The sequence below is a fragment of the Monodelphis domestica genome, chromosome 6 (genome assembly GCF_027887165.1).
Source record: "Monodelphis domestica isolate mMonDom1 chromosome 6, mMonDom1.pri, whole genome shotgun sequence".
NCBI lineage: Eukaryota > Metazoa > Chordata > Mammalia > Didelphimorphia > Didelphidae > Monodelphis > Monodelphis domestica.
The window spans coordinates 142,959,687-142,985,962 of NC_077232.1; the positions used below are offsets into that span (position 1 = coordinate 142,959,687).

The 26,276-nt window shown below is 41.0% G+C and overlaps 1 protein-coding gene across 11 annotated transcripts in view; it reads left to right on the plus strand.

The window, feature by feature from the left end:
* CRACD (capping protein inhibiting regulator of actin dynamics) overlaps positions 1 to 26,276 on the plus strand; it is a 309,702-nt gene that overhangs the window by 247,168 nt on the left and 36,258 nt on the right. For 5 of the 11 annotated variants that reach the window (XM_056802651.1, XM_056802647.1, XM_056802646.1 and 2 more), the window contains 4 exons: positions 6,343 to 6,478; positions 8,959 to 8,980; positions 15,284 to 15,457; positions 21,204 to 21,272. In XM_056802651.1, the coding sequence (XP_056658629.1) occupies positions 6,381 to 6,478; positions 8,959 to 8,980; positions 15,284 to 15,457; positions 21,204 to 21,272 (363 nt within the window). In that variant the 5' untranslated portion in view covers positions 6,343 to 6,380. The remainder of the gene's footprint in view (positions 1 to 6,342; positions 6,479 to 8,958; positions 8,981 to 15,283; positions 15,458 to 21,203; positions 21,273 to 26,276) is intronic. The other 6 variants (XM_007496414.3, XM_007496410.3, XM_007496411.3 and 3 more) reach the window with 2 other exon arrangements.

Below are 26,276 nucleotides of genomic sequence, written 5' to 3' on the forward strand. Positions count from 1 at the left end.
GGTTTAGGTATTTGTAAAGCCTACAAGGGCAGCTGGGCGGTTCACTGAAGAGGAACGACAGTCTGGTTGGTTCTGGACTTACAGTCAGGAAGATCTAAATTCAAATCTAGCCTCAGACACTTACTAGCTATGTGACTCTGGGCGGGTCACTTAACCTCTGTTTGCTTTTATCCACTGGAGAAGGAAGTGGCAAAGCACTCTGGTATCTTTGCCAAGAAAAGCCACGGAGAGTATCAGCATGGTATGTATGGTCCACAGGGTGACAAAGAGTCAGATATGACTGAACAGCAATAAGGCATACTCCCTTAGGAGCTAAAAGTCATTTTTGTTTTTTAAATAACTTTGCAATGGAAATCTTCCCAGATAAGTGCCTTACTTACCTATCTTCCTAAATAGAGTGTTCTGAGCATGATTTGATCATTCCTTGGTGACTAAAGGTAAATATTATGAACATATAATAATAATACTGTAATACATACTGTATAATACTGTAATAATAACAATAACCAGCATTTACAGAATGCCTGAAGGTTTACAAAACACATTACATAGGTCATCTCATGTAACGAAAATGAAGCCTCTATGCTTTTTGTCTCCGAGCATCTGATTCTAAGAACCATGCTCTTTCCCCCTTCGGCACAAGATACAGCCAAGAGTTCACTTTCCTGGCATTAACTTACAAGCTACTGGTTGGTTGGTTGTTGTCCTTCATCCTCAAAAAGGACCAAAATGGCATCCCTGGCGATGTCTTTTGACTAAGCACAAATTAGAGGCAGAGTTCCATCATCATCAGCCTCACTCTTTCTTCCAGTCATTGAAGTTCAGTAGTAAGACCCGAGGCAGGATGACTGGTGATGGCCCCAGGATGCAGTGGATGACCTTGGGTCTCCAATGTCTAAGGAAGATCTAAGAGCTCCACAGCATCTACTTTAGCTGCCTTCTTGGCAGTTGGAACAAATTGTCTTCATCCACTCGTACTGCTGGGAGAAGTCTTCACATGTCTGTGGTAGACACCCCCTAATTTACTGATGAGTTTGAGGGCTGACAGTTACCCTCAATCTGGAATAGCCTGTCTACAAGATGGCTTACCAAGAAATAGCATCTGCTCATGCTTCAGCTTATTGGAACCACATGTGAGATCTGGATGGCAGGTGGGCACCAAATAAGGAAAGCAGCCCTGAAAAGGGCTCAGCAAACCCTCACACCAGAGGTACCACACTTCCCTGAACATCCCATGGCTCACTACTGACTGCTGAGTTTCCTTACTTGGTGATTCTCTTAGCTTCCTTACTATCAGCAGGCATTTCTCCATAAATCTTCTAACAATAGCTCCAAGCCTTCCCTTTTGCCTGTATCCATCACTACTCATTTCTTATCTGCTGGCTGCTAGATTTCTGACAGACCAAAGGCTACCAAGTAAAACCAAATAACCCAACTTTTTAAATCAGTAGGCTTAATTTGGCGTATAAGCCCGTATTTCATTCAAACTCAGCTCTATGAGTCACCTGTAAAGTCCTATTTGAAGAGGGATTTTTGTTTCTTTCTGTATTTTTTGTGGCTGTTTTGTGGACATTTGAAGCCACTGGAAGTTAACCAAGAATGGATGATGGTGAAGATTATAACAACAATAACAATGCATTTTTATTTAGTGCTTTAGAATTTTTAGAGTCAGTATAACATAGTGGATAGAGAGTTATTCTTGGAACCAGGAAGATTTGCCTCTGACAGATACCAGCTAGGTATAAGTCACTCAGTTTCCTTTTGGTGCAACTGGCAATTTGCCAAAACTTTCCTTTGCAGAGAAGGTGCTAACCTACAGAAAAAAGTAGAAGAGTTTCTTAGTGGGATCTTTCTACATCTGGGAAATGACAGGTCCAATTCCCATTCCTTCCTCTTTAGAACTTACAGTAGTGTCCTTTGTAATGTATGGAGCATTCATAGTATCAGGGTTACTGGCATGTTTAGAAAGGGCTAGCACTTCTGATGTGAGGACTTGCTGAGTCCTTTTTAGGGTTGTTAATTCACCTTTGGTGTCCACCTTTCACCCAACTCACCTGTGGCTCCAAGAAGCTGTAGCATGAGCAGATGCCACACCTTTACAAAACTGTCTCCCCAGGGGCTACCCCAGATTGAGGAACGGACAGATCTCAAATCCATCAGTGACTTAGGGGGTGTCTTGTGGAGCCTTCCAATGGCAGAATGGGAAAATGAGAACAATTTGTTCCAATGGCCACAAAGACAGATGAAGCAAGGGCTGTGAAGTACTTACTGCATCCCAGGCCATTGACATTGGTCCTTATTAGTATTGTGTCTTGCTACTGGACTTTAATGACTGAAAGAGTGAAGCTGATGAGTTTGTACAACTCTACCTCACTTAAATCCAATTTATTTGCAAATCAAGACATCACCCGAGGGCATCTGGGTAGCTCAGTGGATTGAGAGCCAGACCTAGAGACAAGAGGTCCTGGATTCAAATTCAACCTCAGTCACTTTCCAGCTGGGTGACCCTGGGAAAGTCACTTAACCCCCATTGCCTAACCCTTAGCATTCTTCTGCCTTGGAACCAATACACAGTGTTGATTCTAAAACAGAAAGTGAGGGTTTTGTTTTGTTTTTTTAAAAAGGACAAACAACAACTTTCATAGAAAAGTTCATAGGAAAACTTGTAGCTCAGAGATAGTGAATTATTTGCTTAGGGTCACATTAAATGCTGGAGCCAGGATTCAGCCATCTGAGTGTTCTGGTTTCAAATGCAATGATTGTCCCAACATACTACCCAGCTTCTTCATTCTCCATATGAGAATGAGCATTTTAACTCAATTGATCTTCCTCCGTTTGACCCTAAGTCTGGAGATGAAGCCTTGAACAAATGAGTATCTTGAGGCTCATTAGAAAATGACTCTCAAGGGCACATATAATACCCAATGAAATTGGGTGTTGGCTGCAGGAAGAGTGGGTGGAGAGGAAGGAGGGAAATAATGTGATTATTGTAACCAAGGAATAATGTTCTAAATTGACTAAATAAACTTATTCAAATGGAAAAAAAATAAAAAATAAAAAAATAAAACCCCCAGACCTTTGTTTAAAAAAAAAAGAAAAAAGAAAATGACTCCGGGGGGAGGAGGGGAGCAGCTGGGTAGCTTAATGGATTGAGAGTCAGGCCTAGAGATGGGAGGTCCTAGGTTCAAATCTGGCCTCAGACACTTCCCAGCTGTGTGACCCTGGGCAAGTCACTTAACCCCCATTGCCTAGCCCTTACCACTCTTCTGCCTTGGAGCCAATACACAGTATTGATTCCAAGGCAGAAGGTAAGAGTTTTTTTTTTAATAATAAGGAAAAAAAAGAAAAAAGAAAATGGCTCCTACATGGGAAGCCTTGAATGATCAGAGAGAAATCAATGTTCAGTAACTACTCTGACCACTTTCTGCCAGGTTTTGTTTGGGATTTGTATCTCCTTAGCACAGAGATTGCATTTTTGAGAATGGCGGGGGAATTGGGGGGGAGTGAATTTGATGTTGCTTGAAGGGAAATTGCTGGGAAAGAAGCCAAATACTGCACAGGGCATCTAGAAACTCAGGTCAGTGCCTCACAGTGGACATCGACCTTCCTAAAAAGAACTAGCCTAGGGCAGAAAACAGGTATGACCAAGTTGAGCTCTATCCACAGAACTCAGGGATTGTGAGAAAAGGCCATCCCTAGAGCAGCCTACTTTTCAAGGCTGGTCTGCCCCAAGTGGCATTTGGCCATTAAACTCTGGAGCAAGCTCTTTTTAGAGTTTTCTGGGGAGAGGAAGCAAGCAGCACTGACCTGTCCTCCATGAACACCCTCAGTGCCCAAAAGCAGTGGTGGTGTGCCCGATGTACCTCATGGAAATCATCCTGCTGCTCCCCTGAAGTGAGCTAATGGAGTGCAAGTTAGTGCCAGGAAACTGAGCTCTTTGATATGCCCTATACCATCAGAAGACCAGGTTTAAGTCCCAGCCTGTAGAGTTACTAGCCAAATGGCCTTGGGAGACTCATTGAGCATCTATGCACCTGTCTCATCTCCAAGATGGAAAGAACAAGGTTTCTCCTATGTACCGCGAAAGGTTGCAATAAAAGCATTCTGTAAGCTGCGAGGGACTGAACAGGCAAGATTTCACTATCTAGGGACATCCCTTTACTAATACAGGTCAGCACACAAACTATGTCCAACCTGGAGTTGTCTAGGTCCCTGAGAGGTAAATAATTTGCCCACAGTCACACAGCCAATGTGTCAGAGGTGAGACTTAGCCTAGGTCTTGCTGGTTTCAAGGCTGACTCTTTGTCACCTGTATTATACCTGCTTCCCCTCTCTTGTAAAGTGCTCTGAAATGTGAGCTGATGTTCAAGGAGGGCAACATGATATAGAGGAAAGAGCACTAGTCTGAGAGATTACAGAGACCTTGGTTCCGAGTCTTGAATTTAATCCTTACTCCTATGTGACGTTGGGCAGGTTCTGTTGGAGATTCAGTCTACTCATCAATAAAATGGACATCATAATTCTGGCATTACCTACCCCATGAGGATATTGTGAAAAAAGGCATCTGGCTATGTCGTGGACATTTGAAGCCACTGGAAATTAACCAAGGATGGATGATGGTGAAGATTATAACAATAACAACTCATTTTGTTAGTGCTAGAGAAATGTGACTCATTGTTACTTTCTTCATTGGATTATCATGAGGAAGGTTCTTGGTAAATCAAGAAGTAGAAAAGCATGAGCTATTGAAATGATTTTTAATGATGACAGAAGGGCACTTATTATTACAGCATGTAGGGTATTTAGTGGCCATCTCATGCCTCGCTGTCTACCCAAATATTCCTTCTATCATCATGCTCCCATTCTTCCCCGGATCCCTCGATTGTTAGACAAAGTCAAGACCCCCTTACTCTGGCATCCAAAGCTCATCCCCTATTGTTCTTGCCTACCTTTTCTATCTAATTTAATTTCCCTCCATTCTCTAACATAAATCACTGACTCAAAGCTCCTCATTACCTCAAACATGTTCCACATTTAACAAGTTTCTCTGCTTTCGTTTCGATGTTCGCCATATCTGTAATGCCCTTTTCCCCTGCCTCTGTGACAATGGAAATTCTATACTTCTTTCAAATCCAGTCTCTCTTTGCTTATATTTTTAAATACTTTAAGAGATCTACAATTTCAATAGTATGGATAATCTTTTCACCGATGCAGATAGCAACTCACTTCTAAGTTGAGTTTTGTGAGTAGATGTGGTTAAGATTTTTCAAAAATTTGCATTTTATTTTGTATTCCCCCAATATGTATTTTTACATATATGTGTATCATACACATACAGGGATATGTACATGTTTTCTCCCTCTATAGAATATAATCTGATTTTATATAATCTTTTCTATCTCCAATGCCTGGCATATAGTAGGTGCTTAATAAATGATTGTTGAACAAATTGAACATTTGTCTTCTGGTAATGAACCTCTCCAAAACTTAGCTGGCTGTTTGACCATATTTCAACTTATATTTGGACCTTTTGACTTTCCATGTACTCAATCAACAAATATTGAATGCTTATCACATATAAGACATCGACTCTACTAAGCCTTCCTTGAAAACCAAAGCCCCAGAACAAGAGCTACCTATTGGTTTTCAGAATTTCTATAGCATTCATCAACTAAAACAGTTGCTTTGATCTTGCCTTATTCTCTAATTGTTTTCCATATTTTTTCCCTAACCAGATTGTAAGCTCCTTAATGGAAGGGTTGTCTTGACTTCTGAGTTTTTCACAATGCGTATAGCACTATTTTAATACTTACTTTATTGGTCACACAGCTATGCCTTGACTTTATTGGTTGAGATTTAACAATCATCAATCAACCAACAAATATTTATTAAATGCCTACTATTTGCCAGACACTAGGGGGCACAAATATAAAGAGTAAGACAATCCATACCTCTCAAGAAGTTTACAATCTAATATGTAGTTTGGCAATAACAATCACAGGAGGGAAGGATCTTCAAATCACAATGGGCAAGTTTTTAGTTCATTTACCTCCTCAAAAGTTTTAGGTGCTGGGTCTCTTAACCACTTAACTTTCTTGTTGCCTCTAATTTTTTTACAGTGTGTTGGCCCTGTGAGAGATTTGCTCCCTTGGACTTATGGCCCTCATCATCTTGGCCAACTCATAGTATCTCTGTTTTCCCACAAAGAATAAAATTTCAAGAATATTTGATCAGAGAGAGAAAATAGGAAAGAAGCCCTTAAATAGGGAAGAAGGAGAAGGGAATTCACAAAGATGACTTTTAATCGCCTTAATAAAATGAAGCACATGGTTTGCATTCCAGGTCCTTCAGCTATACTATGGGAACCCGGGCGTTTTCCCATGACAGTATTTTTATCCCTGATGGGGGAGCAGAAAGTGAGCAGACAGTTCAAGCAGTATCACAGGACAACATTCTGGGCAAAGTCAAAACTCATCAGGTAAGAAAGCTTGAGACTGGGAGCTAAGAGCTGAAAAGATGGGACCCAGCAGAGTTAAGAAATATGGGGAGGTCTCTTGTCTGGTCACATATAAAAGATAGAGATGGAGAGAAAGTGGCCATGGTGAGGAGTTTCATGCTCAGGTCCTTAACTGCCCTCCATTCATCCATAAGATATCCAGTTTGTTGCTTCTAACCTATCTTATAGTATCTCCTTTTCTCTTCCAAAATTCAGCCTTGTTTTTAACTGAATGTCCAGAATGAAGGTGATAGAGAAAAGATGAAAGGCAAGGAGGGGGGGGGGGGAACCAATGCAGAACTCTTCAGGCACTTTTAACTACAACCCTGTTACTTAAAGAATTGTTCAGCAAATGCTCTGTGTTGTTTTTTTTTTTCTTTTGGAGCATGCATGACAGATGTCTGCTTCAGAGTTTAGGGCTCATAATTGGGGACATTTTAATTCTTCTCATAATGACTTTCCCAAGAAACCCCCTTCCAGATCTTGGTGTCACCTTCCATAGTTGGCCAATGTTTCTTCACAAATTGAATCAAATCAAAAAGAAACCCTTCACCTACTTAATGATGGTGGAAAAGAATAACTTATCATTAAATCTTATGCTGAATAGAGGGAAACCAAGGAAAGGGTGAAGAGTAACAAGGCTTAGGATAAGACTACCTTGAAAAGCATTGGGAAATTTGCCTAACTTCCTTTGTGGTGGACACAATCCTAACAGCACCAAGGAGGCCACTTGATGAAAAAGAAGTGGCTGGCTGGCTGCCTAACTGCTACCTGTCTATAAATTCCAACTAGTGATTGGTTGAAGGCTTTATTGTTTGCCTAGACTATTTAGCTCCAAATAATCCAATCCAAGCCCAAGCATTAAGAAGGAATTTTGCCACCTTCTGTAAACTTCCTCATTGTTGTTACCCAAGACTGACTGGGGTCTAAATCTGAAGCATTGTTTAGTCTGTGCTCTAGGAGTTATGCAAGCAGGTATTTATGTCAGCCGAGTACAGAGAATAACAAATAGCTTAATAACTATTTTTTTAAAACCCACAGGAATAGCCCTAGTCATTTCTCTCCCCTCCTCTATTCTTGGATCCCACTCTCCACCATGATATCCTCAGAGAATCTTTGAGTTAGAAGGAACCTACAAAGTTATGAACCCCCTTAATATCCAGGTGACTTTGGTTCCTCTTCTAATGTAATTCTAGTTTTTCCTAATGGTATTCTATTTTTGGCTTCTGTCATTTGGGCTTTTCCATTTACAGCCCCCAGAAAGGAACGGTGAGTTGGGAAGAGTAACAAGAAGGAAAGGAGGGATGGAAAGGGAAGACCGACAATACCCTCTTTCTCTTATAAACTTTTGACAAGCTGCTTGATATTAGTTCCATCCCTAAGAAGTCCTAGACTATGCATGGGGTTTTTCCCTTTGTAAGTCAATTGTTTTCTAGTTCTGTTCTATCAGACAGCAGGATTGCATGGGGTATCTCTAGGGCAGGGGTTCTTAACCTGGAGTCCACAGACCCAGTAGGTTTGAGAAGAAAGTATGTGAACTTGAGGGGAAAACCACATTCTTATTTTCACTAGCCTCTAACCTCCTTGGTAATCTTACATATTGTATTATATGCATTTTAAAAACACTATTCTGAGAAAGAACCAATAGACTTTGCCAGGCTACCAAAGGGGATCATGACCCAAAAAAATTAAGAACCCTTGCCCTACACAGATTGATAAATAATAGATCTATTTTGGCACATAGCCAATGTGCCAAATGTATGTTTTCTACCAATATAATAGTCTGTTTCATTTGGGTATACATTTTTCAAGACATTTTGTTTTTTATGTTTTCTCAATGGGGAGGGTGAGAAGGGTAAGTGGGGAGGAGAGAAAGTTTGTAGCTGAAAATCAAATCAAATCAAATAAAAAAGAAAGAACTTCTGCTCTAGAAGTACCTTAAAAATGGTTACATAATGAAGGATAATTTTAAATGGCTTCTGCTTTGTCACCCTAAGGCCTCACTCCAACATTCTGTTGGCAGGTTAAGAGTTTGATATACTGAAAAAAATAGTTCTGTAATTATGAAAAATTAAAATCAATCACCAAATTGTTGAACTGCTACTTATATTCAAGGTGTTGTGCTAATAACATTTAGGGTGTCTTAAAAGGCTTAGAACCATTTTTAGCTATTAAAGCCTCCCTTCTCTGTCATTGTCTATTTTCCCTCCAAATTTAAGTCCATTGACATAAGAAGGAAACATATAAGATAATCAGAAACAACATCCAGGTTGGCTTCTCCTGCTTTGACAAAAATCTGTTTACATGTCATTTGCCCGTCCTTGAGTTTTAAGAACAAATATTCCAGTTTCCAAGTGCAAAATAGGAGGTCCAATGGTTGCCATCATCGTAGAGAATGTGATTATTGGTGTGCTGTAATCAATAACTGAGTCACCCCCAAAAGATTGTGCTTTATTTTGCAGTCGCCTAAGCAGTATGTTCCTGGTAAGTCTTAGAAACAATGGTAACGCCAAGTTGACTTGCATGAGTGCTTTGCCTTCTCCATGAAAACATAATGCTGGTCTTGATGCTTAGTGAGCTGCACAAAGGGACTGCCCGCCCACATGCATCAGCATGGGGGGTGCGTTCATTGGTGTGAGCATGTGTACCATTTGTACGTCTGGGTGTGTGTATGTCTGCCAGGAGAAACGGGGTCACAGATAACACTGATTGGGCAGAAAATTAACTCCCTGAATGACTGGCCGATATTTTTTAGAAATCCCTTCCAAATAAGATTCTGCTGGCATGCCAGAGCCAAAGAGGAGCCATGGCAAGTTTCCTTCTTGGCTTAAGAAACTTTCAGTGGTTCCAGGGCAACAACGCCATGTGGAGCTCTTTGGAAAGGTGGCCATCTAGTGTTCATACAGGTCTAGCTAGCTGTCAGATGATGCTCTCCGTCGCCAGGCTTTCCCTCCCGGATTGAATCACTGACTGCAGAGTAACTAAACCCCCTCTGCCCCCAGCATAGCATCTCTCCAACAGTAGTTGTGACTTCAGGTGATTTCCTGCCTCTCTTTAGTTCACATCTGTGGACACCAGGCTGTGCTTCAGCCTTCTGTGGCTCTGAGTAATATTTGCCAGTTTGGGACTGATCGCCCGGAACCGCGGCTCAAACTAGCCAGCAGTGGGGAGTGAGCAGAGCAGTCTTTTTGTCTGAGATCCGGTCTGGTCTCTGAGGCACATACCAAGGGCACTCGCCCTCCGAGAGGGCTGGGGCAAACCCTGCCCCATCAGCGGAGGAAACAGCCATGCTGGGCATCTGGGGTAGCGGGCTGCAGGCAATAGACTCTGTTGGGGGATTTCAGCACTTAATGTTCCCCTGCAGCTGTTAAGGACAAAAGCAGAGATTGTAGACGGCTAAGAACTTCTAAATGGAACTGATTACTTTCAATTGATGAGAGGATTTAAATCTTTTTTTTTTTTTCCTGGAATGGTAACTGCCGAGAGAAGGAAGCTGAAGTGTGCTCAGGGTGGGGGCAGCTTCGTTCTTCTTTCACAGCAGAGCGCTGAAGAAACACCTGGGAGAAGCTTATTGTTGGCAGCCTGTGCACTGCCGAGCACAAACAGGGGCCCTCTGGGGAATTTCCACGGGATAAAAAAAAAAAACTCCTCATAAATATGGATGTGCATTTTCATAACATCGTTCTGCAACATTCCATATTACCCCAAACTGCCCCAATCTGAATGGATAAAATGTGGCTTCTTTGGTTTCACATTCCATTCTCCACAGAAGCGCCATTCATGGCCACACGTCAGGCGCATTATGTATAGGGCACAAGTTTCCATACTTTCCTCTCCAGCTTATGAATTACAGTTTGTATGAGGGGAAGAAACCGTATAAGGATTTCCCAAAAGAGGCGGTTATGCTTTTTTTTTTTTATGCTTAAGATTAAGAAAAGAACCCAGAGGCAGTGTTAAAGAGTGACCAGTCAGTTCTCCAAGGTCTATCAGGATGAACAGTAGAATGGCTCTGGGATCCCTGGTAAACCACTTCATCTCTCATCCAGCCCCTGAAGGCCCCTTTGCAGGACTATTAGATGCCCAAGATTTATCCATCTTCTTTTGGCAGTGAGTTTCCTACCCCAGGAAATCTCAGATCCACGAAAAAGAGAAAGCTCTACTAGACTTCTACTACAAAGCTCTACTAGACTACTGGGTTTTTTGTTTGCTTTTAATGTCTGTTGAACTGAATTTTAGAAAGAAATAATGACCTACAGTTTACCAGTGAATTCAGCTTTTCATTGTCTAGACAAAAGGCTATTTTCAAACATGTGCTCTACAATTAGACAAAAAGCAGAGAAGCCCAAGTGACCTTCAGTCTTAGAATCAATATTGTGTATTGGTTCCAAGGCAGAAGAATGGTAAGGGCTAGGCAATGGGGGTCAAGTGACTTGCCCAGGGTCACACTGCCAGGCAATGTCTGGAACCAGAACTGAGCCCAGGACTTGGCTGTCAGACAACTGAGCTGTCCCCCTTAGACTACTGTTTTTTAAACTTCCCTTAATGCCAGTGATTAAAGTTTGGAGAGAGACCAAAGTAACCAACAGGCTATTTGACATGACATTCAGAAATCTGCTTAATGAATTTATTTAACCATTAATTTAATTTCACCATACCTAAAATGAGAATGTAACTAGAGCAGTAGAACTTGGGCTTTGCTACATCTTGCATTGAATTTAAAGGGCTCAGACAGCACGAGCAACACAGAAATAACAGATCTTAGCACCTTGTTAGCAAGAATAATTAAAATAGAAATAGTATTCAAACTGAAAACCAGATAATGGATTTTGGTGAACACTGCTCCATCCAACCCTCCTTCCTACCTCCTCCCTTAGCAGCAATAGCTTAATGTAGATGTCCCTGTGGGGCTGAGTCCCTGCCTTCCCCCACCCTTTCTTGCCTCTAAATTAGGGCACTTCGCCCAATTAGTCTATGATATTTGCCTCAAGAGTCAAACTTGCTAAGAGGGGCTGAGTCTAAGATCCCCAGAGATGGGTAGCAGGAACCTTGAACCATTGCCTTTGATGTTGCCTTTTGGCTGGAAGACCCTGGCTGCCATAGTTTGGAAAGGGAGAGTCTGTCTGAGGGAGCCAGGTTATACCTAAGGAGCTCCCTAGTTCTAGCCCCCTTCTTAATCCTTGTACCATCATGCTCAGGGCTCTTGAGATGGACAAATGAAGGCCACCTGGGCTTTTCAGCATTTTATCTAACCATAGTTCATGTGCTTGAAAATAGCCTTTCGTGAAAGTTGACTTCATTTGTTCATGATTTGTTTTTAAAATTTCAGTCAACAGACATTCTTTAAGCACCTGTTAGGTTCAAAGCATTGCTTTAGGCACATAATAAACATTTATACAACTGGTTATCCCAGTGCCACCCGCAGTTTTCCTCTCCCACACATAACTCACCACCTCCATCCAACCCTCTCCCCCCATACACACTCCATCTGTACAAGCCGTAAGGACACTAAAACCTGAGTTAATCGTAGGAACACCTGGCTGCTAGTCAGAATTTCTTTTCCCTGGGGGATCTTAAATCAGCCCCATTTAGTTAGGGAAACTGTTTTCATTCTGAATGAATGAAAATTCAGCAATAAGGTATCTGCTGCCAAGATAAATCCATCAATGACCCAAAGCAGCCTGTTTATGTGCACCCACTTGGGTGCCATGGACAAATGTGTGCCCAGGCATGCACATATGCTCCTTGCAACCTGGTGGGTTTTCAGCCAGGTTTGCCATTCTTCTTCCCTTCCTTGTCTCTCAGCTCTTCTTTTCCTTGCTTTCTCTTTCCCAGTCTCTTCCTTTCTAAATTCATCTCTTTTTCTCTTCTTTGCTTCCCTATTCATTCTGCCCTCTTCTGGTTTTTTTTCTGGTCCTTTAACATTAACTTTTTGTTGTTGTTGTTCCTTTTCCTGTCCTGAGGGTCCCCTCCATTGGCCTCTGTGTTACCTGTTCATGTTCCTCATCTCTTTCCCTTTCCCACCTCAGGAGCTCAGTTTCCTAGTTCTGACTAAGCTTTGCTACATTCTTAGTTTTACTCCAAGCATCAGTGTGTTGCTGTTGAACTAAAATAAAATAATGGAAGGCTTAATAATAGTGGTGGTATTAGAAACACTTAGGGAAATTAGGTGGTATACGGGATAGAGTCCCAGCCCTGAAGCCAGAAAAACTCATCTTCTTGAGTTCAAATCTGGCCCTAGACATTTCCTATCTGTGTGACTCTGCAAGAGTCACTTAACCTTCTTTGCCTCAGTTTGTCATTGTTAAAAAGGAGCTAGAGAAGGAAATGGCAACCACTCCACTATTTTTGCCAAGTAAACCCCAAATAGATTCATGAAAAGCCAGACACAACTGAAACAACTAAATGAAAAAAATATTTTTATTATATAGCAGAAGAATGCTGGATCAAAATTAGACCCAGATCCTTCCCTAAAAAGATAATCTGCATTTTTTCCAACTGTAAATAGAACAAATGATCCCCAACTTGGTCACTTCTAAGGACTGGCTAATGGAGGAAAAGGATTGTGCCTGAGAACCTGTAGACTAGTTAATGCTGCTAGGAAAGAGAATGATCAAACTGCAGGCCAAATCAGGCTTTGCTGAGATTATTCCTTTTGGCCCTTTTATCCCAAACAAAGGAACACTAACTTCTGACCTCCTTTAGCCAAAGTGTCTAGGTTATCCATCCCCTCCTTTCCCAAATGGATTGTCCAGAGCAATAAATGACATGAGTCATTTGTGTAGTTAATCCATGCCCTCTGGTTCATTGGCCATTTCTGCTGAGCTTGCTTGTTGATTGGCTTTCACTAGACACTCACTAACCCTTCCCATAGGACTTAGAAAGACACCCAACAGCTTCTCACTCTTGGGCTGCTCCAGCTGTTCATCCTCTCCTAGGCGAACATCAAAAGTTCCTCACTGCATTTAGTGGGGTGGCCAACTAGGGCATTGGAGTCAAGACTCAGATTCTAGTAATGATGGGTCCATACTAAGTTCTCACCTGTACTATGCACAGTCCTCAAAGTCATCTTGTGAAGTTGGTGGCTTATAGAATTCCATAACTATCCATCTCTAGATACCTATTGGCCTCACAGTTCAATGAAGAGGGCAACCTTTTCTAGCAGAGCATCCTTTGAGTAGAAGTAGAGAAGGGCATGAACCCTATTCCTAGAGACCCAGGAACACTAGAACAAATGCAAATTCTACTTCCTCTCTTTATTCTTGTTCCTATTAGGAGGAACTAAGTCGCTAAATTTATGTCTTTGGGATTAAAGATTAGCCAGAATGAAAAGCTATTTTTTAGAATGCTGATGAGATTTCTTTGACCTTGGATCCACTCAAATCAGTTTTTTCTCAAATCACCACATATATCGCTCCCCCTGTAAACGCCATTTGTTTGTGCTAAGTGTTTCTGTTCGGTTTGTCAGTATTCTTCCAGTGATGTGAATGGCTGCAAGTCATGTCATATATTCTACAGTCTGAAGGATTAAACTTGCCATCACTCAGAGGGCAATGGAGAGGTACATGGTGGCCACAAGTAAGTGGCAGCTTGTTACCAGACCAAGAGAGGTGTTGGAAAAGTGGTATAAAGGATATGAGCAATGACATATGATGGGGGAAAAGGAGATGAGCTGCTCACATGGAGAGACAGAGAGTAATAGATTACTGATGAATAGATGCCCACATGCTTTAGTAAAACAGTGATACCATCACCATCAATTGTCCAGACCAAAAGTCAATGAGATAATAAACAACACTTGGGGCATAGGCAGACAGGGTGTGAATAGGTTGCTGTCTACACTACTAGACAAGCTTACCCACATGCAAAGGATCACAGATCACATCAAAGAGTTGTGAAATATTTCATTCCATCTCTCAAGTATTATTTTTTCTTGTTTTCTTTTTCTTCAGTAAATATTTTATCTGTTTTTTGGCCTTTTAACTGTCAGACTTCCTTTAAATGTTCTCCCTGTTCCTTTCTTATTTCTCTCATCTTCTTCCCAGGTCCCTGTTCTTCTCTCCCTCCCTACCTTCTCTGTCCTCTCCATTCACTATCCTTCTCTGTTCCTTTTCTACATCTTTCCATGTACACAGTTGCTTTTCTCCACAGGATTACTGGAGATGTTTACAAAAAGTAAAGTAGATGAGGTGTCAGGGGAGAACAACGTCATTAATGAAACTCCCTGAAGGATTTCACTCATTTAAAAAAAGAAAAAAGTTTTGTTAATAAATGGCATTTTCTATATACTGACTTCTTAGAACAGGATTCCAAGAAATCAAGGTCTTCCTACCCCCCCCCTTTGGAAAATCAGGAATTTCTTTGGGGTAGAGCAAGACCTTGGATCATGGTGTGAACACGAAGAATCTTGTTCACCCAACAGAGGTTCAGAGGGTGAATAGTTCCAAAAGAACTGGCAGTTTTGAGGTTTATAAAGAGATCTAGGAAGATGCTGATTGATGAGAATGTTCATGGCTCACCATTGGGAAGGAATGAGAATGGTGTACGGCGAGGAGGGTAGGGGGAGGAAGGAAATGAAAAAAACATGTCCCACCAGTTAACATTGTAGCCCTTCATCATGGTCACTTGCCTCAATGTGCTTTAGTTGCTTTGCTCATGAATTGAATTAGTTCCATCTAGAACATACCCCCAACCTTTACCAGATAATCTGGGATCACCTTAGCTCTAGAACTTTTAACTGCTTTGTTGTTCCATAATTGACTGATTTTTCTGTCTTTCTCCTTTCTTCAGCCACAGTTGGGCAAGAATATCAAGTTTGGGCAGTCCCCACCACCCACAGCCCTTCCTATGAAGAGGACAAGCAGTCCCAGTCCAGAGGCTAGCTTAGAAGATGATCTGTTCCTGAGCAGTCCCATGGAAATTGTGACCCACCAGGATTTAGTGCTCTCCGACAGTGAGAATAAAGTAAGTTGTCACCAGCAGGACCTAATTTCCAATAATCTGACATATGATACATTCTCTCAAGGGAAGGAGAGGATTCAGGACTTTCTTATGCCTACTGTGGAGGCTGATGAAAGAGAAAGGGTAAAACAATGATGGAAGGTCACTAGAGTGGAGAATACTCTCCCCACCCCTCTTTTGAAGGGGAGAAACTCAATTCTGTTTCTACTACAATGCATCACTGTCCCACAGGGCTCCAAGAGGATGCAGCTATGTTTCAGAGAAAGAAAATGCCAATACTAATTGTATTCTGTGGTTTGGGCCTGTCAATGTGGAAATCTGGAGATCCCCAGTTTATTTAGTTTGAGGGTAGAAACCCCAGGTTTTGACCTTGTCACAGGAGAGTTTCCCCCTGAGGGAAGGTCCCACTTCACTGGACAATAGACATCCACTTCAGCTTTGGCACAGTAGGTAGCACATTAGTCTCAGCTTCAAACTGAAGGTCCGGAGTTCGATTCTCCGTAAGGAGGGTGTGATATACTGGGAAAGGCTTCTGGAGACAAAAGAGCTACTTGTCTTCAGATGGGGTCTACCTCCCACCTGAAGTCTACCTCCCACCTGAAGTGGATGTCTATTGTCTGGTGCAGTGGGACCTTCCCTCAGAAGGAAACCTCTCCCCGGACAAGGTCAAAACCTGGGGTTTCTACCCTCAAACTAAATAAACTGGGGACTTCTGGATTTCCATGTTAACAGGCCAAATATACCAGAAACAATTTTATTTCCTTGAACATTCATCCATATCTATGCCATTTCTAGCTTGGAGAGACATGTACAAATTGATATACTCTCTCTTCCCCTCCTAACATGGATCCCTTCCCCAGAAAGATTTCAGTTATTTTAGGATTCTTGAACAAGAAAAAAAAAAAAGCTAAAATATTGCCTGGGTTAGCATTCCAGAAATGAACTTCCCTCTAGAAGTTTTTAAAAAGGGACCCCACCATCCCTTTCATCATTATCTTGATTCTTTGTCATTGAATAAAGGTGAGTCCTAGAGCCAATCACTTCAGGTGGATGAGGAGACAGTGATGCAATCAATCAATTAATCTATTGATAAACATTTAAGTGTCTACTATGTGTCAGGCACAAAAAGAGGCAAAAGCTCTCAAGGAGCTTACTTTCTTTTTTTCCCATTTGAATAAGTTTATTTAGTCAATTTAGAACATTATTCCTTGCTTACAATAATCACATTATTTCCCTCCTTCCCCTCTACCCACCCTTCCCCCAGACAATCACAATTTCATTGGTTATTACTTATGTCCTTGATCAGAACCTATTTCCATGTTGTTGGTGTTTGCATTAGGATGTTCATTTAGAGTCTACAGCTCCAGCCATATCCCCTCAACCCATGTATTCAAGCAGTTGTTTTTCTTCTGTGTTTTTACTCCCACAGTGTTTCCTCTGAATGTAGATAGTGGTTCATCTTGTAGGTTCCTCCAAGATGTTCAGGGTCACTGCATTGCCACCAATGGAGAAGTCCATCACCTTCGATTGTACCACAGTGTATCAGTCTCTGTGTATAATGTTCTCCTGGTTCTGCTCCTCTCACTCTGCATCACTTCCTGGAGGTTGTTCCAGACTCCATGGGAATTCCTCCACTTTATAATTCCTTTGAGCACAATAGTATTCCATCACCAACATATACCACAATTTGTTCAGCCATTCCCCAATTGAAGGGCATCCCCTCATTTTCCAATTTTTGGCCACCACAAGGAGTGCAGCTATGAATATTCTTGTACAAGTCTTTTTCCTTATTATCTCTTTGGGGTACAAGGAGCTTGCTTTCTAATAGGAAAGACAACATGCAAACAAACGTACTGGATAAGTGGGAAACCAGTTAACAAAGGGAAGACTAGAATTAAGAGAGAACAACTTCCAATAAAAGAAGAGATTTCAGTAGTATTTAAAGGAAGCCAGGAAGGTCAGTAGGCAGAACAAAGAAGAGCATTTTGTGGAACAAAGAGGTGGCCAGTATTTCTGGATTAAAGAGTGTGTGTCAAGGAGTAAAGAGATTGGAAAGCTAGGAGGAATGCCAAACAGAGGATTTTGTATTTGATTCTGGAGGCCACTAGTGAGAGCGACTAGAATTTATTGAATGGAGGTTGATATAGTTGGGTCTGTGTTTCAAGGAAATCATGTTATCCAGAGAAAAAACTGTGGGAGCAGAAACACAGAAGAAAAACAACTGCTTGATCACACAGGTTGATGGGGACATGATCGGGGATATAGACTCTAAACTATCACTGGAGTGCAAATATCAATAATATGGAAATAGGTCTTGATCAATGGCAAACGTAAAACCCAGTGGACTTGCTCATTGGCTACAGGAGGGGAGGGAAAGAACATGAATCATGTAACCATGGAAAAATTTTCTTAATAAAATTAAAAATTTTTTAAATCATGTTAGTGACTGACTGGAGGATAGATTGAAGTAGGGTAAGACTAGAGGCAGCCAGACCCATCTGTAGGCCAATTACAGTAACTGTATTAGAAAAGGATACTGTGGTGAATATCTCTGGCCACAATAATTGGGATATACTCTGGCTGGCTGTGACTAGAGAGCTGCTAGGGAAAATTTGTGGGTGCCTAGTTATAATGGAGATAGATGAGAGATAATGAAAGATAGAGAGATGCTGCTAGAGGGGTTACTCTGGGGTTTGCCTATTGATCACAACTGATGGCTAATAGATCAATACTTTTCCTGCCCTCCTCCCAGTTTTCCACCCACACCTTCCTGCCCCTTTTCCCCTCCCCCCTGCTGGTCAGCCACCTTTCTATATAACTCAAAGGTGAACTGAGAGGTTTAGAGAAGATACTCTTGTTCTCTTTCTCTGGTAAGGATGGAAATTGAGGTGAGAGGGGTGAGGTTGTCTCTAATCTATAAAGAAGATAGGAGGATTTTGGAAAACCTCAGTCCTGTCACAACTGTGACTCAGAGACAGAGAGATGGAGGACAACTGTTAAATCTTTTTTCTTCCAATTACACAAAGCCACCAACAAAAGTTAATTTCATCTCAAACTCCAGAAGCCCCCCAAGGGTCCTTCAACCTGGGACAGAAGCTAACAGGGATCAGTTCTCAGCTTCTTCCCCCTTCAGTCTGGCTTGACTCTCCCTTGGTCAGAAAACCCCAGAGCAGAAATCTCAGTTCATCTCCTCTGGCCAGCTCCAACTGCCTTTCCTGGGAACATTCTGTTTTGGAATCTTCACCTTGATTGACAGATCAGGTCCCCAGCTTTGCTTCTTACATGCTTGAAATTCTCTCTTCCTCCATGCCTCTTCCACATAACTCAGGCAAGAAGTGATTGATGGGGGCAGACAGCTGGCCCTGAGGGACAGTAATAGGAGCAAGCCCCTCATATTCTGAAATCTTGTCTTTCTTACTAGTTAGCACCAGCTAAACATCAACCACAAAACCTGTAATTTTAGCATTAGTCAGGCATGAATTTGCAGATTGATCAATTCCCCACTCTGCATCCTGGATCTGTAATATTCTGTACTGGGCATCAGCTTTGTGCCTAATCTATTTTATTAATTACTTATGATGTTCTGTATTTACTTGAGATTAGAACTTTAAGATATGACTAATCAATAGTGGTCCTCCAATATACTTCATCCCTCCCCCCCACCCCACCCCCCATATTCTCATTCCAGAAGAGCCAAATTCAGGTGAAGGTGTGTTTTAGGGTTTGGTGTCATAGAGAAGAAGGAGCAAGTACTGAGTTTGAGGGATTCTTCTGGCATGCCAGAGTTCTCTTAGAACTGTGACATCGACCAATATATTTCAAAAATTGCAACTCCTTCAAATAGAATTCTTTTCTTCTGGATTGGAGTTTATGTCTCCCATTCTTGGAGCGAGATCCTGCTACCATCTACCCACAACATAATGAGCTCCTGCACGGGAGTAGTGTCAGTGTCAGAGGAGAGAACAGAGCATATTGTGAAGATAGGATTAAGTCTCCCCAGCCCATTTTTAGATTTAATCACCCAAAGCGTATACACCCCATTTACACTTGAGTGGGGGAGGGCTGTGACCCACGTGTGAAGTGGGTGATGAATCAGAATCTGCCCCCTGGGCAATCCTAAGCAAAGCCTTAGCTGTAATTGGTCCATGTAAAATGGAAGGAAGTCACAGGAAATGAGGAAAAGGAATGGTCTTTTAAAAGTCCAAGAACTTCCTGTGAAGAGGTCTTTCACCTTCAATTTGATCTTGAAGGAGCTCCAGTTTGGGACCTTGGACTGCTCTTGGATTTTTCCTATAGAACTACCACATGGGGTTAGTGAAAAAGGACGACTCCTGGATTTTGTGAACGGACTAGCCTCAGGAGACATCACCCCTCTAGAGAGAGGCTCCCTGTATCCCTGGTTCTTTGCTCAAGGCTGAGGCCCCTAAGGATAAGAACTAATTAGCCCTGCCTGGGTTGAGTCAGGGGCCCCGAGCAAAATTACTTAGTATATTATATTAGATATCTTACCCTGTCCTTTCTCTGACTTTCTTACTTTTACTCTTTCTATAGTTTATAAATAAATTGCTAAAAAAAATCATTTGAAATTGATTAAATTCCTGGTGACCCTACTCTTAAATAATCTAGTCCAACCCCTTACATGCTGGCCTTTACAATATTCTAGAGATATTGCTAAGGTGAAATTGATAGGCTTTGGCAATAGATTGATTATGGGAGATGAGAGATAGTGAGGAGTCCAGGATGATTCCCATGCCTAGCCCATTTTACTAAGATCTCGGGTCTCTAACCTTTTTTCTTTCTCTTTGTCTTTACAATTCCTTTTGTGCCCATCTAGTTCCTCTCACAGCCAGTTGATTTAGGGAGAGTTGAGCTATTCTGGCTTAGTTTGAAAGTGATGGAGCTGGCAGATGGGGGTTTAGGGGTGGAGAAAGATAGCTTGAGATGAAAAACATACATACACACAAGGATGATGGTGGGGATTTTTTTAACTGCCCTCTTTGACATCATTAGCTCATATTAGGCAAACTAGAGCCAATGACCACAGGAGGCAGGTATATAACAGGTCAAGGGACTGGAAGAGGAAAATTACAATGATTTGAAATGTGTTAACACCAGGCCAAAATGCCAGCTACACGCTCCATGCTCCATGCTCCTGCTGAATATATTATTTTTGTTTCTAGGTTGTGTGGTTTTTAAACAAAAGAGGGGCTTTAGTCTTCAGCCATGTGCTTTACGTGATAATGCCTGTTCTTTACAAACAGCTAAAAGATGATGATTTTGACTCAATAGAAAGAAAAACTTCATCAAAAGTAGAGCTGTTCATTAACAGAATAGACTGCCTCAGACAGTAGTGAGTTCTCCAATATCATGGAGTAGATTTGTCAGACATGTTAGAACCCTCATTAGACTGTAAGCTCTTTGAGGCCAAGAATTTTATCCTGTTTAAATAAGTTTTGTATCTCGGTAGGTGTTTAATAAACATTTACTGCTCTATCTCAAGAAATGTCTACTCAGATTTGGGGTGGACTAGATGGCTTTCACGATCTCTGTTTCCATAAGTAGCCCTTTCCTGAGCTCTTTCAACACATTGAGACTAAAAATAGAAAAATAAATAGAAAAACAACAATAATAAACTATAGAGCCAAACATGGGACTGCCAAGAGACAGAGTAAATGTGATATTTTGTTCATTTTTGGCCAGAATATCTGTGTCCCGACATCTAACTTCTCTCATCTTTTTGTTTTTCTAGTCCAGTGATACTCCAACTTCCTTAAGTCCTTTGAATTTACCTGGAACAGGGAGTGAAATGGAAGAGAAGGTAATAAGATATGCATCTGTTCATTTAATTCCTCTGCTTTGACTTCTTTTTTTCCCCTCTGTAATCATTTGTTATTTATTTTCCTCACTTTCCCATTTGCAAATTTTACGTTCACTTAAGGCTTTAAATCTCTCCAAAATGCAACCACAAGGCCCTTAAAGATGCACTAATAAGTAGGCAGTAGCAGATGTTGGGGAATCTGTTTCCATGACAATATGTGTCTGATGAAACTGGACCCTGTTCTGGAAAACCTAGACTCCCAGCATGCCTGAATTTGGAGTCTTAGACCCAGATAATTTTCTAAAGAGGTTCATTTGCTTCATTAAGCCAAGAGGCCACTTGACACAGCTGTTCAAGGTATATGAAAGGTACTCGTGACTCTAAAAACCTTCCACTTTTGTCTTCAGTATCCGGATTTATTTGGTCTTTCTCTCCACTTTCTATCCCTTGGTTTTTCAGCTTTCATTTCACATCTGTGAATTTCACAGCAGGAGCCAAATGAAGCCTGTGGAAAAACTGGGGGTCATACTTTCTTCAGAGTCTGGTCCGCTACCATGACCCTTCTCATCTTCCCAGGGGTCCAGGCTAGGGCTCCAGGCTTAAGAGATTGTATACATTGGCTACTGTCTGACCTCTCTGTAATTGAGTCCTCTGAAATTTATTTCTGAAGATGATGCAACCTGCTCAAATAACTTTTTAAAAATAACCAGAACAGAACAAAATCGTGATCAACTTATTCATCTTGGAATCTCATCATTTGTGCTTAGATATGAGCATTAATTTTTGGTCTTTTTACAAATATGTGTCTCTGTGTTTAGTCCTTTATTGAACTTCTTTTGAAACCTAATTCTTCCATCTCTTTTCACTTACCTCTTGGGGAAAGAAGGAGAATATATTTATTTCATTTGAATTGAATAAAGAAATCCTTCTCCTATATTGTAGTCACACAGATTTGGAAATTTGGAAAGCCAAAGACTATTATTAGGTTTTTTAATTTGCCATTATCCCTAATATCAATTTATATTTCCTGAATAAGCCTTAGAACTATCCAAAACCTTGCCTTTCATGTACAAATGTGGAAAGTCATTCCAAAATGAGGAATCATCACTAATATGCTCTTGATTTCACAGTTGCCACACAAGCACACATACACAAAATTCCATTCTCCAATCTAATGGTGCCCTCTTTAACTAGTGAAAATATTTGAGGGAGAATGATGTATAATGGACTAGATAAGTAGTTTGGACCCAGATCATAAAGGGCTTTAAAAGCAAAATAAGACTGGAAATGGGAACTCCTGAGGTTACTTAAGCTGACCTATCATTTTAGAATATCAGCTATGTGGAGGATAACTTGGAGGAGAGACTGAATATAGGGAAGCCAAATGGGAGGCTATTGGAATAGCCCAGACCAAAGGGGACAAAGGCCTTGAGTAGAATCCCTGTGGTTTGAAAGAAGAGATAGGTGGCAGAACTGGCAACTGACTGAATATGGGGTTGAAGGAAAAGAAGAATTTAGGATAATCTGAAGGTATTCAACTTCAATGGCTAGAAAAATAATGTTACCCTGGTGTCAAGATAATTTTAGGGTTGTGACGTAAAATCTAGATTTAATTGGTCACCAAGGGAAATCTCACATAAAATACCCAAGTCAGTCTGGAAATTTATGGTAATTTAATTAATATAGAGGGAAGGAATTTAAGGAGAAGGTGAGAAGAGGATATAGGATTTCTCCTGCCTGACCTGTGCCAAGGGGAGTTTAAAATCCCTGCCTCTAGGTCTCTGAAGAAGATTAGAGTCTTCTAAGAGGATAAAGTTGGAAAGTAAAGGAGGAAAACCCAGCTAGAAACTCACCACTGAACCGGGAAATAGCTTGTAGCTACACTAAGATGCCAAAAGGCCCAGCACGCTGCCACCAGCCAACTCTCTACTGCCAAAAAGGTGCCCAAGAGAGGAAGTGAGCTAAATATATAGACCTTTCACTTCTCATGTCTCCTTCTCTAAATGCCCATCTCGTTTAGAGTTCTCATCTTCTTTGATTAGATTATATCTTTAGAGTTACTTAACACTTTGTTAAGTTCACCTTTTGTGAGTTACTTGACCTTTTTTGTGATTAATTTAACCTTTATAGTTGCTTAACACCTTTTTGTATTAAGATCTTAAAATAAACTTAACTTAAAGTTCTAGCTTCACTATAAGGTAAGAGCTAAGTACCTTCATTGTTCAATCATGAGATTACAACTTTATCTTCCCCTAAAGTAAGGTCTAAGTAGGGTGGAGTAATTTAATGTTCACAATCCTCCCTGATTTTGTTAGACTAAGTATCTTCATTGTTAAAATCAGGAAATAGCTAAACCCAATCTTTACACTGTACAGAAATAGGGAAATTATGAGAAGATTTAGGGATTAGGGGGAAAAATAAAATCTGTTATGAACATGTTGAGTTTAAGACATCAAAGTGGAGATGTCCAAAAGTCAAATATAAAACTGGAGTTTAGAAAAGAGATGTAGTCTAGAAACTTCTTGGTCCTCAGATTCTTTATCTATCACATGAGGACTGTGGCAATTAAAAGAGTGGATGCCTTAAACTGTAAGAGTTAAAATGGTTGAGGTTATAAACTGTAGTGAGTAAAATAGTGGAAGATATAAATTATAGTAGATATAAGAGTGGGTGAGTAAATTTGTGACTGCAGAAAATGTTTCACTACAGTGTCTTGGTTTTAAATCAAATATAAGGTGGTCGCCAGGGAAATATTCCCAATTATGAATATACCCAAGTCAACTGGGTTTTATAGAGATTTTAGTTAATAATACAATGAGGAATCAAAGAAAGAGAGAAGGAGAGTAAGAAAGGAATAAGTATGAAGGGCCTCAAACCAATATGGCCTAGACCTGAGTCTTAAGAGAGAGAGAGATCAGTCAGTCAGTCTTTTATCACTCACCACAAGGTCTGTCTAAGCAAGAATTCTAGTGACAGAGTCTCCTCAGAGAGAGTTTCAGCCAGAGTCCTCCTCAAAGAGCCTTCCAGCCAGAGACTGTTTCAAAGGGCCTCTCTCAAGAGCCTCCAGAGGGACAGAGTCCCCTCAGAGGAGCTCCAGCGAGACCTCCTTAGAGATTGTCCTCCAAGAGCTTCCCTTCTCCAGAGCCTCTCTTAAGAGATTCTCCAAAAGGATTCCTTTACAAGAGATTCTGCTTTTCCTTATATAGGGGGTTTTCTCCTATGTCACCTCCCCTAAGTCCTTACATCTACCAATCACAGTAGACGTTTTCCAAAGGACAACCCATTCTGAATTCACAGCTGAGTCAACTAATCCCTTTAGTAATTTTGAACCAGAAAAAACTTCTGAATAAGTTTTCACCTCTTTGCTCCTAGCAAGTTTACAAGTTGCCTGACCTTTAATAGGTACTTAGCACCCCATTGTATTAATTCTAAAAATAGGCATGGCTTAAAGAACTTTTTGCCTCATTATAAGTATGGGTTTAAGTACTTTCATTGTTTAGCAAGGAGTTTTCTCCCCTAAAGCAGTCTTAAGTACTGGTGGAGTAGAGGTCCTCCCATTTCTGATCCAAGTAGAGTTCTCACTGTCCAAATGGGGAATGTTCCCAGTAGGGAATTGTTCCAATAGAGAATTCCCCAATGTGGAAATTTTTAACATTCACAAGTCTGAGAAATTTCAAGATTCACAGGAAGTTAGATTAGATACTCTCTGAGGGGGCAGCTAGGTACCTCAGTGGATTGACAGCCAGGTGCAGAGATGGGAGGTCCTGGGTTCAAATCTGGCCTCAGATACTTCTAAGCTGTGTGACCCTGGGCAAGTCACTTAATTCCTATTGCTTCGCCCTTACCACTCTTCTGTCTTAGAACCAATATATAGTACTGATTCTAAGACCAATGGTAAGGGTTTAAAAAAAATTTGTCCTCTGAGATCATTCTAACTCTAGGTCTATGAGTTAGACTATGATCCAGTGAGATGTAGATTTGAAATTCATGTGCAGAGATAATCTCTGAATCCATTGGAGCTGAGTAGATCACCAAAAGAATAGGTGCAAAGAAAAGAGAGGAAGACCCAGGATAGAGTCTCTGGATACACCTATACATAGAGGGTAGGATATGGATGATGATCCTCCAAAAGATTCTCATAAAAATAGAACATACAGGAAGGTCAACAGGGCAGTGTCATAAAAACCCAGAAAGAATAGAGTAGCCAAGAGGAGAGGGCAGTCAATAGTGTTAAGTGTTGCAAGAGTGGTCAAGAAAAATGAAAACAAAAAAAAGTGATTGGATTTGAGGAAAAAAGAGAAGACAGAAGATTTTAAAGAGAGCAATTTTAGTCAAATGATGATAATATAAGCCAGATTACAAAGGCCTGAAGTCAGGAAGACATCTTCCCAAGGTCAAATCTGATCTCAAATCATTACTAGCTACATAACCCTGGGCAAGTCACCTAACCCTGTTTCCTTGCTTGTAAAAAATGAGCTGGAGTAGGAAATGGCAAACCACTCTCATATCTTTGCCAAGAAAACCCCAAAGGGAACATGGTAGAGTAAGGCAGGAACTCACCTGAGCTCTCCCAAACTCATCTCTAAACAACAATAAAGCAATGCCTTAAATTGAGTTCTGTAGTGGCAAAACCAACAAAAGGAAGGGGTGAAATAATTTTCTACCTCAAGGTAGTTTAGAAGATTATCAGGAAAGGTCTAACTAAGGTAAGAGGGGAGCTCATTTTAGCACAGGCAGCATCAAGGAAGCCAGCATCAGGTCATGCCCTAGTAAGCCAGCAATGAGACCCTGGGTCCTTGGCATAAAACAGCAGCTAGGATGTATGCCCCTGGTGCAAGAAGCTTGGGAGAATATCCCTTCCACTCCAGAAGTAGAGCCCCCTTTAACAAAGTTAGAAATCACAAAATGGGCTAGAAAATGAGCAAAACAAAAAAGAAACTGATTATGTAAAGTTACTATGGTGACAGAGAAGCTCAAAACACAAACATAGAAGAGAACAACAGA